The sequence below is a fragment of the Gopherus evgoodei genome, chromosome 4 (genome assembly GCF_007399415.2).
Source record: "Gopherus evgoodei ecotype Sinaloan lineage chromosome 4, rGopEvg1_v1.p, whole genome shotgun sequence".
Lineage (NCBI taxonomy): Eukaryota > Metazoa > Chordata > Testudines > Testudinidae > Gopherus > Gopherus evgoodei.
In genome coordinates this window covers 102,036,529-102,049,249 of record NC_044325.1, presented here as the reverse complement: position 1 = coordinate 102,049,249, position 12,721 = coordinate 102,036,529, and the positions used below count along the sequence as shown (strand labels likewise).

The following is a 12,721-nucleotide window of genomic DNA, read 5'->3' as shown; positions in this document are numbered from 1 at the left end:
CAAATAGAAGTGCATTATCACTCTGTGGTCTTGCCAACACAAACAATTCCACCCAGAACTAAAAATGCACAACACGTTAAGAGAGCACCAGTATTGGTGTCTATGGAAGAGCAAATCAAATATAACAACTTAGCCTGCTACAACCACAAAATTATTGCAGTAGCTGACTCTCTGCAGAAAATATGCAAAGCCAAGGTAGCTTTCTCACTGAATATAGAATCCTTGGCCATAAACTACAAGTGGAAATTGAGAAACAAAGCACAGTCCAACCCCAGAGGGTAGTGCTTCCTGCCAATTTAATAGAGATTGAGACGCTTTCTACTCCAGTGTTCAAAAGTGAAGAAGTTCAAATCAAATGGTTTTCCCACAAATGATCAGAAATGATGCAAGGCTTTTCAATTAAAAAAACAGCAAGGAAAAACTGCATAACTTTTGTGTGCAGGGGAAAAAGAGAAATGGCATGTTACATGACAGCCTGCCACTGGATCAAGAAAGGGTGGTAATGACCAGTGGAAACAGAGAATAAAACCCTAAATGCAGCATGAAGCCCAGTTGTAGGCTGATTGTACCTGCATTACACTTCAGCAACACTTAGATAAGTTACTGTGCCAAAGAATATTAAATTAGCTGGATAGAACTAACTTGATAAGCATTTATTAAAACTGATTGTTCTTTTTCATCCCAAATTATAGTGAAGGGGCAGGAGGGTGAAAGAGGTACATCAAGTACATTTCAGGTTATGGTAGCAATACATATACATGAATAGAGACAGAGAAAATGGGAATGTCAAATTTCGTAACTTAAATGAACATGCTTATTATAACAATTCTTTTTCTTACACAATTTGTACCTTTACTCTGGTTACTGTAAATCAGTGATTCTCAACCTTTCCAGACTATTGTATCCTTTCAGGATTCTGATTTGTCTTGCCTACCCTAAGTTTTACCTCACTTAAAAACTACTTGCTTACAAAATCAGACATAAAAATACAAAAGTGTCACAGCACACTATTACTGGAAATTGTTTACTTTTTCATTTTTACCATATGATAAAATTATTGGAATATAAATACTGTACTTACATTTCAGCATATAGTATATAGAGCAGTAAAAACAAGTCACTGTATGAAATTTTAGTTAGTACTGACATCGCTAGTGCTTTTTATGTAGCCTGTTGTAAAACCAAGCAAATATCTATATGAGTTGATGTACACCCGGAAGACCTCATTGTACCCCCAGGCAACCACTTCTGTAAATGAATGGTACATGCTTACAATGTTGTCCGTTCCAAAATGTGTAGGATCCTATTGTATTAAGCTAAGGACTTGCAGGAGTCTTGAGGGACCTACAAATTTTTACAATAACTGGGAACTCAAAATGGTATACAGTAAACAAAGTGGAAGAGAGCCACACAGTATGATGTAATTATTTAAAAAATAATAATAATGAAATAAACCTCTCATGAATAGAACCCAAGTTACTTGGAATTGTCCGCAATACAAAAGCGATACAAGAGTTCTTTAAAATGCCGCTATCTCTTTTTTTAGTAAATTGATCTCTCCATTTCAGTATGAAAACTGCCTCAGAAAGTTCTATAAGCATCAGAATACTGAAGTATTGTTGTACTTGGCCCGAGCACTCTTCAAATGTGGCAAATTACAGGAATGCAAACAGACTTTGCTGAAGGTAAAAATATGTATGTATATTGCAGTTTTTAAAGTAATTTTATTTTTTAATGCATGATGTTTCATATCATTGGGTTATTAATGTACATTTAATTGCTTACCATCCATATGTCATTGATAACTTTCTGCGATTTAAAAGATGTGCATTTCATTCACAGGCTAGACATGTAGCTCCCAGTGATACAGTCCTTATGTTTAATGTGGCTCTAGTGCTACAGAGACTAGCCACCTCTGTCCTGAAAGATGAAAAAAGTAACCTGAAGGAAGTACTAAATGCTGTGAAAGAACTGGAGTTAGCCCACAGGTAACAATATGCAGTAAAAAAAAAAAAAAAAGTTTTTATGCCTTTTTTTAAATTGCTATAGTATGTTTTACTTAACTATGTTATTAAATAAAATACTTTATTCTAGAAAATACTCAGTGTGTATCTTAAATTCCAATTTTGATACGAGTGAAAGTGTCTTCTGTAAAAATCTTGTGTTTAAAAAAAAAAAAAAAAGTTACATCTCTCTTTACATTCCTAGTTGAAAGTGATCTGCCAATCTTTGCTCCAAATCCAATTTTGATGTCATAAATACTGATACGCTAATGAGTTAATCTCCAAAGAAGTTCTGTTTTTGTTTTATGTCTCCACCTTATGTAGTTCATTCTGGTGGGAGAAGATCACAATTGAAGGAGGCGGGGAAATCTATCACAAACCACTATTCATTAACTGAAAATAAATAATTTTGGTTAAAATTTTCAACCAAAGCAGAAATTGTGAAAATAAAACAAAACAGAACAAAACTACCAGCTTTGGAACCATTTCATGAACTTGTTCAAAGTCTCTTAATTAATCAGACTTCATGAGTTATCTTACAAACTGTATTTTTTTAATAAAGAGAACTGTGTGTAATTAGATTAATCAAACTGTCAGCACTTGTGAGCATAATCAGTTGAACATGCCATAGGAATTAAGGCTTAATTCTGTTCCTTGGTAACTAATGCTGGCCTTCCTCAGCTTTCTTTTCTTCCTGCCCACTTTCCCAGTGCAGATTCTGGTTGTAAAATCTTGGATGAAGTCATTTGTTTTATATCCTGGTTTCCTGCCAACCTACTCCAGTCACAGATCTCAAGGAGCAGTTTACCTTATATTCCAAAACACTGGGTGGCAGGCAAACTTTTTGTTACTTTTTTGTTTGCTTGAACAAACCGCAATGTCTTTCTTCACTTTTAAGCTGTATACCTATCAAAGTGACTTGTTCAGTTACAGAAGTGAGACATTTATGTAGATAGCAATTTGTTTACAGGTATCAACCAATGTTACAAATTGAGTACTTTTTTTTTTTTTTTTACTAGTCCTGGCTTCACTTTGCCACTGGACATCTCTAATTCTGATCTCATTCATAGTTACTAATCAATTGCCATTGAATTTGCTCAGTCAGACCAACTAGAGGAAGATCAGCCAGTCATATCGGCATGAGGGATTCTGATATACTTCCAAACAGTCTGTGCTGTCACTTACTTAAGCACAACTCTGAAATGCAAGGCAAAGTTGCCTAGTGGATGTTTCTTTTCAAACTTCTATTATAGCAGGAACTTACTTTGTCTGAGCCATTTTGCCCTATTTCCTCATTCATGCCCAGAAATATCTTGCTCCTAGTATTGACTTCATCAGGATAAAGGCTTCTAATTTATTTTGCTCACAAATAAAAAGTAAAAAACTGTTATTTACACAAGCAATCACTTCAAAATTGTATTGCATGCTGTAATACAAAAATCCAGTCAAATTTCCATTTAGAAGTCCTGTAAAAAAGTCTGTAATCTCTTCTCTTGAGGAAAATGGCTTGCATTACATGACTGAATTGTCAGAATTGCTGTGGAATTTAAATTATCCTGCTTGGTTGTACTCACTAAAGTATTACGGTCCTTCTAAGATTACCCATAAATTAGCCAGATTTTCTTTTTTTTTTTAAGTGGAGTTGATGCTCCAATCTGGGGGAATTCAGACTTCCAACACATTTCATGACATGTCTGTCAGGATAAACCTGAGGGTGGAATCTGAATCTTGTGTGTCTTATGAAAAAAATGTATTTGTTTTTCCTTTGCAGTAGAATGCTAGGTCATTCTAGCACAGAAAAAAAAGTTCTAATATAGAAATCCTCTCAATCATAGAAAGGTAGGGCTGGAAGGGACTCCTAAATCATGAAGCCCAGCCCTCAGTGCTGAGGCAAAACCAAGTAAACCTAGACAAATCCTTGCTTGCAGATTGAGACGTTATCTTGGATGGAGTTGGGAAATCTTTCTCTATTGCTATACCTATAGGTCTCTAGCTCTGTCCTCACTCATTTGCGTTCCTACGTCTTCTGAGAACTGTGCTTCTGTTGAGAACATGTAAATTGGGCCAGGGCAGAGATTTATCAGGAAAAAATATATATTTTCTATTTTCCTCCCTTTCTCATTGCAGTTTCAGTGATCACCACAGTCTGAAGTAGAATGAAAAACAGATAAGTGTGACTAGTCCAACAACATATTTAGTCAGGAGCCAGCAGAGCAGGTTTTAAAGACTCCCTCTTGTTGATGTCATCAGCAGAGGCTACGAATGGCAGGGTAGCAGGACTGGGTTAGCCAGGTGCAGAAGAAGCAGATACTGAGATTCCTGGGAAAGCTGAGGGAATCTGTAAGGGGGGAGAGATTATTTTCAAGGCTGTCTCCAACAGAGCTCTCTATTTCTGAGACTTCAGTTTCTTTCTGTGTGAGAATTACAGTACATAGGAACTACCTGACACATCTGTGTCTAGAAACTAGGCCTGCCTCCAGTATAGAAGCAAATAGAGAATTTGTGTTTGACCTTCTATTAATGGGAGTTCTAAGAATTAATTTTTAAATTAAAAAGGTCTAAGACTTGATTGTTAGATGTAGTTCTGTTTGAGTACTTTAAAATAGAATAGAACCAAACCAGCTGTGCTGAAAAGATGCTATCTCATTTTTTTTTTTTTTTTGCAATAGTTAGGGTGTTCACCTGAGTTATCACAGCCAAATTTTCTATTTACCTACATTTTCCCAGCAGTTTCAATTGGCTGAAGTTTTTTTTTCATACTTGTTGTAAACAGTTTGATAGTGTCAGCAGCATTAGAAGACTGCCATGTTCCACTTTAAACATTCCTACACACTGAGTGAATCAGTCCCTACACAAAGCCTATAAAGTGTTTTTTATAAATTTTTTGGATTAAAGGTGGAAAAGAGCAATAATAATTGTAGTGATCATTTTAAGAGTGTTTTTTAGGGATATCAGACTTAAATTTCAATATAGTAGCTTTCTTTTGTACTAGAATGCCCATGCACAGTGTACAGATATAGAAGTCAGCGTATCACATTAGTAGTGTTATGAAATTTTGCAATGACATGTTCCCTTTTGGTTTAGGTGAGTGTTTGTTTAAGTAAAACAAAACAGGGAATATAAGATGAAATGTCACTATTTCAATCTGCTTTTGTTTTTCATTTTCCCTCCAGATACTTCAGTTATTTAAGTAAAGTAGGAGATAAAATGAGATTTGATTTGGCTCTTGCTGCTACTGAAGCCAGGTAAAAATTATTCCTTTATTGTGATTAAAACAGTATTTTCCAGAACTAAACTCAGTTGTCAGTTTATCATCATGGGGGAATAGTGATAACTATAGATAAGGCTCTGTGAGCATTTCCATTAGAATTTCCTTTTTTCAGTTGCTCATAATCTTCCAAAATTTACTGCTGAGAGGTTAGAACTCTCCAGGCCTGGTGTCTGCCCTCTGGTGGAATATTTGTTTATAAGCTTGAGAAGCTTGAGCAAAACATTGTGAAAATGAGTTGTGGGGTTTTTTAAATGGCAAATATTTTCCCCTTTCTTTGACCTTTTTTTAAATGGGGCTTGGGATCAGAAGATGAAATCTGGCAGCTAACTACCTTTCACTGAGAAGTCATTTTGAGTGCTGGTGAAACCAGTTATTTGAAAAGTTGTTAGGCCTTCAAAATGAGTTCATGCAATCGCAGTACTTTGGATGCAGCTTCTTAGCTGTTTTTATCAGGGCTCCAAGTTAAATAATATAGTACTGTGCATATGAGCCCATCTAGCTTAGGTGTGCAGTAAACAGATATCTAAGATGCACATTGAATGAATGAAAAAACTTGGCTTTATTCATTGCACATCTTACAAATTCAGGCCTTTCACAGATTGTCATGTGCAGACCACAGTACCAAATAGAAGTTATAGGTATGTCTAAAATTGTGGGCAGAAAAATATTTTGCATTGTATTTGAGAAACTATTTGTCAACATAATATTAAAGGTCACTTCACAATGAACACTAGTTTACAAGGGGGTTGAACTGAGAGCCCTTAATACTTCATTTCCTGATGTTTGAGCACTTAGGCCCAGATTTTTAAAGGCATTTAGACAGGGCTGCACTCAGCATTGCCATGTCTGATTTAGTTAGGAGCCTAAATTTCATATTTAAATGTGATTTAGGGCACCTGAGTGCCTAAATCCCATTGACAGTTGATGGAATTTAGGCTCTTATATGCTTAAATCACTTTGACCGAGATTTAGTCCTAAATCAGTTTAAAAAATCTGGGCCCTTAACATACAATCTTAATTTCTCAATATATTTTTGGATTAGGTTAATTACAGCTGTTTAAATACAAGGTGCTTTTGTAAGGGGTATTTGTGGAGCTGCACAGATGAGTTCAAGACTCTTCCTCTTTATATTAAGGATTTTTTCTTACTGAAGTAGCTAAACTTTTTAACGAACAAGACAGCTTTGAGTAGCATTCTGTGTGGAAACATGTTCCTCAGGCTTAAATTAAAAAAGCTAATTAGAAAATCCATATGTCTCAGAAGATGAATGAATAAACTGAAGTAAAAGTCATACCACTATAATGGATTTTAAAAGGAAAAATCTATATTGTATATAGAATTATTTAAACATTTAGTTATGTTACTTCAAATGGCTTGTATTTTGTTCAGTGATATGGACAACTTTAGTATTGTGATGTGTGTTCTTTTTATAACTGTTTCTTTTTCTAGCATGTAGGATGTGCCTAGAAACTTCCTTTCCTTTAACTGGAAACATTGAATGTTATAGGCAGTGCTCTGATTTACTGAGTCAAGCTCAGTATCATGTGGCTCGTGCACGCAAGCAGGACGAAGAAGAGAGAGAACTGCGTGCCAAGCAAGAGCAAGAAAAGGAGTTGCTCCGCCAAAAACTGCTTAAAGAACAGGTTTATATTCCCTGTAGTACTGTGTGTATGTGTGTTTTAAATGGGTATGCTTTCCACCATAGCTCTGTGTTGATACCTAGAAACTGTTTGGGGAGTAATATTCAAGGTGAATTTTTTAATGTAAGCACTTAAAGAGGGGGTTGAAAATTTAGGGATATGTAAAAAGGGGTGAAATTGTTTCCTCTATGGAGCCTGTTCATTTGGGCTTTGGGGAAGGAAGGGTGAAAGTGGTGTTTGGGAGAACAGAATTCACCCCTCCCTCTCCCACCCCAAGCCATCCATAGTCACTGTGATCTATGAACTACACTAGCAGTAGCTGCTTCTCCATGCCTCCAGTGCAGGGTCCTGGTAATGGTCAGTTTGTTCTGATTCGTTCAGGAAGAAAAACGCCTCAGAGAGAAAGAAGAACAGAAGAAACTTCTGGAACAAAGAGCCCAGTATGTGGAGAAGACCAAGAATATTTTGATGTTCACTGGAGAAGTAGAAGGATCGAAGGAGAAGAAACGTGGTGGCGGAAGGGTACAGAATGGAGTTTTTTCCACACTTTTTTATAATGTAGAGTTACTCTGTGACAAGAATTAAGACAGGAATTAATCAGCACCTGACATTTAGTGAGGCATTATAGAGTGCTCATGAATGACATGCAGACACCTTTGAGATGGAAGGTAAATTTTATATATTGCTCCAAGAGTACATTACCAAAAATGAATATTTTATCCAACAAATAGCAGCAGTGAGTGGAATTTTATATTCTAATATTCATCTTAAGAACCAGCTTCTTAGTGCTAAGTTTGTACAGATAATGGGACAGTTGGGGCATTACTGTGAAAAGTCTTATAGTCTCCATATGTTGATTGGTTTTCAGATTACAAATCTAGTATGGCGTGGGTTTTTAATTTATTGCAGCGTTCCAGAAAAGGAGGAGAATTTGATGAGTTTGTCAATGATGAGAGTGACGAAGATCTGCCTGTGTCTAGAAAGAAAAAGAGGAGGAAAGGCAGTGGTAGTGAACAAGATGGTGAAGAAGAAGATGGAGAGAGGAAGAAGAAAAAGAGGAGGAGGTAACTAAGTTTAAACCTTTTTTGATTCTTTTTGTAACTCTGTAGTATCGGTTTAGAGTATGCTTTACACAAGTGCCTGCAGATAGTGTTAGAATAAGACCAAGTAAATTTGCTTTCCCCTCCCCCTTACAACTTTGTTTAAAAAAGAAAGTTCCCAGTTGTAAATGGCCATACACATCAGTTATAAAACGTAAATGTTAGCAAAATGCTAACTGTTCATATTCCTATAATACAAGAAATGTCAGGTTAACACATTGATACTTTGACACTGTTGGAAATAATACGCTGTTTATGCAGGAATTAAATATTAATTTTGACTTGATTTTTGTGTTTTAAGACCCCAGAAAGGAGACGATGGAACTGATGATGAAGAAAATGAAAATGGCCCAAGACCTAAAAAACGACGTCTACCCAAAGCAGAGAGGAAAAAGGCTGTAAGTTTAAAAGTGTAATGCCTTGATAGTGCCTGTTCACATTTGAAAGATTACAGTTTGACTGCATTCAGTAAAGTGACATTTGCTGTAGAGAGAAGTATGGAAAATACTTCCTGCGGCAAATATGCATCATACTTCCCCTTATTTTATGTCTCCTAATATAGCAGTAGCTACAGGGATGCTTCTGAAGCTCTCCTCTTCCATTTTGAAATCAGAACATAAATTGTGACCAGATTTATAAATCGATGTAGAAAACTAGACTTATTTCTAACAGCTATCTGTTATGTTAGAACAGCTGTACTTTTAAGCTCTCAGTTATTGATATCAGTTTTACTCCAGTGAACAAGCAATATTACTTCACATTTTTTCCCCATACAGGCGAAACCAGAACGTCTGCCTCCTTCAATGAAGGGAAAGATCAAATCAAAAGCCATAATTTCGTCTAGTGAAGATTCTTCTGATGAGGATAAACTCAAAATTGCTGATGATGGGTATGAATCTTTATTGATTTTTGTACATTTTGAAAATCAAATGCTGACTTTTACCTGATTGGAAAAAGCTCTGAGATTGGCTTTCAACCTTTGCCATATTGGGACAACCCTTCCTAGTTAACTGACACCATTCTCTAAATAAGCAATATGTAAAGGGCAGATCGTGACCCCTTGACATCCAGTCCCTGAGGTTGCAAACCCATGTTTGAAGATGATTAAAATAAAACTAAGTATATATTAGTCCCAAATCTAAATTAACATAACTATAGGGTTGACACTCCTCAAATTAACAAACTAATTATTGTTAAACAGACAAAAATTCAACAGTCATTACTTTGAAATACTGTGCTCAAAAAGTGTGTACTTTTGAGGTCTAAAAAACATTCTCAGTCAAAGCATATGCTCGTGTCTCCTTTGGTATTGCTGCTTCAGTGATGTCAGAGAAGTGGAGGGTTCCAATCTCAGCAAGTCAGGACTATCATGTTAGTCTAAATGGGTTCTTTGTGTTTCACCTTTCATTCTCTACCATATTTCCTTGGTGATTCACACAGATTTGCCAAATGCCCTTTTTCATAGCTAAACTAGGAATCACTGCACTTGGGAAGATAGTGAGTACTTCACTATGATACAAGATACCATCTTCCTCTCTGAATTATTTGAGTGTCCTTTTCTTTTCCTCCTTCTCAGTGGGAGTGTCAACATCTCTGTGAAATCCAGGATTCTCGCTTGATCATAGTAAGGCAATGCTTGCGGCTTTAATAATTGATTATACTGCTTTTTTTTAAAAACAGAAACGCCAGGAACAGCAACAGTGATTCTGATGACGCTGAACAGCAGCACAATAAACACATCATGTCGGACAGTGATTCAGATAACAGAAACAAGTCTGGTAGTGAGGTAGGTAGTCCACGGAGGTCCAGTGCTCATCCATCTGATGAGGATTCTGACAGTGACAGGTCAGTCAGAAAGAAGAGACGGTCAGATTCAGAACAGTCTGACAATGAGTCTGTGCAATCTGGGAGAAGCCACTCTGTACAGTCAGGAAGAAGTCACTCCGGTGGGTCAGAGAATGACTCTCGTCCAGCTTCTCGCAGTGGTGATTCAGACAGAGATTCTGATAGAGGATCTGACAACGAAGGCTCTGGCAGAGAGTCTGGCAATGAATCTGAACCAGAGGCATCCAACATTGAGGGGTCTGAACGTGGATCAGAAGGTGGATCAGATGATAGTGATTAGATTTAAATTACAGCCATTTTTTAAAAATTGTTTTTTAAATATACTTCAGTTATAAGGAGGAAAATCCAATTTTTATATTTGAAAACTGATTTAAAGAAAGCTTAATGTTTTAGTAAAACTGTTGTGAAACTTGCTTCATATGATTTTTTTTCTATCAAGCTGTACATTACTAGGCATTAATGGCTGTTTGTGTTGGTGTATATGGTGTATTTTTATACTGAAGCTAACATAGCTGAAGATCACAGATGCTGTACAGTGTGTGGTAATAAACTCACACAATGAGGGTGGGGTGTATGTAAATACTGCAGAACAAAAACACCAAGTTCAAAGAGTTGGTTAAAACTATGGTGTATTTGTTCCATGTTTCCACATGCAAAAAAGGTACAGGCCAATCTTCATGAGATCTTATTGAATGGTGCAAAGAACTTTGGGTATTTATTTCTTTGTGTCACTCTGAATAGAGATCAATGGTGGTTTTTTTTTGCTTTCTGTTAGAGGATAAGTTTACTGTGATGCAACTCCTAAGTTTTGAAAGTTTTCCTTCTTGTGCCTGCTTGTTTTCCTGATATACCAATTTAAAAAAATAAATAAAAAGCAACAAAGATGCAGGTTTAAACAAAAGTTTATGAAATAACATTACATATATGTAGATAATATGCAAATGTATTAAGTTGACAGGTGAAAAATAAAGATGTAGAAAACTTTCTGTATTCTTATTTGGTAGAGTGAAAAGATCTGCCAATGTTGCAATAATAAAAAGTAGTTACTACCATCTGTTTTGGAGTGATCTATTTTACTTCATTCTTTTTAAAAAAAAACAACAAAAAACGCCTATCTACCAAACCCATCAGTATTGAAACAAACACACTGCAATCTATTATGATGGTGGCAGCAGAAAATCTTGAAGTTCAGATGTAGTTAAGTTTGCCAGCAATCCAGATATTTAAGTTCATTTTTAATTTCTAATAGATGGCCCCACGTTCAAGAGTTTTAAAAACGCTCCATCTAGTATTGTCTGTACCATGTACAAACCAAATTGTATATAGACACTAAAACCAGACTTTTCAATCTGCTACTCTAGTTGTTGTGGCAATGTTTGCCAAACTTGAGAGCTGAGCTATCCTTTGGAAAAGGAAACCAATTTGATTCCCTAACCTCACCATGTATTAAAGGCCTACTCAAAATGGGCACTCAAAGTATATTGTATAGAACTTCATAATATTAGACTATATCGCCTGAGAGAAGTGCTGGGTCCAGGGTAATGTACTAAAATAGTTTGAGTCCTTTCTGGATGGATGTACCAAACAAGTAGTGATGGGAAACTGCATCTCCACACTAGACTCCTCGTTTACGTCGTTCCACAAGGATCAGTTCTCTCTGGTCCTTTTCAACATCTACATGTAGCCACTAGGTGAACTGGTCATTGACACTGCCTCAGGTGCCAGCAATTTGCAGATAATACACTGCAGTACCTATCCTTCACCACATACAACAATACCACTCCCACCAAAATGGCCCAGTGCTTGGATGAGAGCAGTTTTTGGATGAAAACCAACTGGCAGAAGCAGAATTTGGGCAGGACAAGGGTGACGCTGGTGGGTAGAGGACAGTATTTGGAAGAGGTTGCAGACACAGTGCAGTCTTGGTTGAAGATGGACACTCACGATTGGTCAAATCGGTCCATAGTGTTGGAGTACGCATGCATTCTTCACTGATGCTGAGCTCTCACATAGCATCACCAAGTAACATTCTACCATCTTAGTCTGGTGGACTAAGACCCTGGTCTCAGTTATTCATGCCTTCGTCATCTCTCACCTGGATTACAGCAATGCAGTATATCTGGGTATAAATTCTTTATCGCTTGGGGAAACTCCATCTAATACAGAATGCTGCAGCATTTCTCCTCAGCAACACGGGTTACTGCAAACACATCAGACCTGTCCTGTATACTGGCTTCCCATAGAATCTCAAATCAAGTTTAAGGTCGTGGCCCCTATCTTCAGAGCTCTCCAGGGCTTGAGCCTAGGATATCTAAAAGCTCTGAAGACTGTGATAGGCAGTTTATGCTCCTCTGGCACAATGGAACTCTCAACAATAAGAGTAAAGCCCGTCAGTGCTGGAGACAGCATTTTCTCGGGGCTATCAGAGACTGTGAAATGAACTCCAAGAACTAAAGGCCATCACAGACCTTACCCCATTCTGCTCCAAGTGCAAAGCACCTTTCTTTGATTTTTTTTTTTTTTTGCCTTCTCTAACATAAATACAGAGACAGCAGCTAAATTTCTACCAACAGTTATGGGTTTGAGAATCCCCATGACTCCTTTTTTTCCTAAGTGTGGTATGCAAATTGTCTTCCCTCATACGAAGGAATTTATCGGCATGATGATATGGTACCTAAGCCCCTGACTTAGTACTAACGTACCTGAGACTAGTAGGGCTAGTTCAAGTAGAAAATGCACCTTGTGGGTATGCAAATTTTGAGGTGCACCTTCTGCCCTGAGCCTTGGCTTTGGGGGTCTCTGGCTTCAGATACATTCAACAATACCATGTTCCATGGGGGAGAATAGAGCTGAAGACTCTCA

At 37.0% G+C, this 12,721-nt stretch overlaps 1 protein-coding gene across 1 annotated transcript in view; it reads left to right on the top strand.

The window, feature by feature from the left end:
- The window catches only part of CTR9 (CTR9 homolog, Paf1/RNA polymerase II complex component), a 28,658-nt gene extending 17,745 nt beyond the window's left edge, over positions 1-10,913 (top strand). The window contains exons 17-25 of the mRNA XM_030560360.1: positions 1,569-1,685; positions 1,843-1,988; positions 5,177-5,248; positions 6,782-6,917; positions 7,296-7,436; positions 7,824-7,978; positions 8,316-8,412; positions 8,791-8,903; positions 9,695-10,913. Coding sequence (XP_030416220.1) covers positions 1,569-1,685; positions 1,843-1,988; positions 5,177-5,248; positions 6,782-6,917; positions 7,296-7,436; positions 7,824-7,978; positions 8,316-8,412; positions 8,791-8,903; positions 9,695-10,139 — 1,422 coding nt within the window. The 3' untranslated portion in view covers positions 10,140-10,913. The remainder of the gene's footprint in view (positions 1-1,568; positions 1,686-1,842; positions 1,989-5,176; positions 5,249-6,781; positions 6,918-7,295; positions 7,437-7,823; positions 7,979-8,315; positions 8,413-8,790; positions 8,904-9,694) is intronic.
- Positions 10,914-12,721: the final 1,808 nt, after the last annotated feature.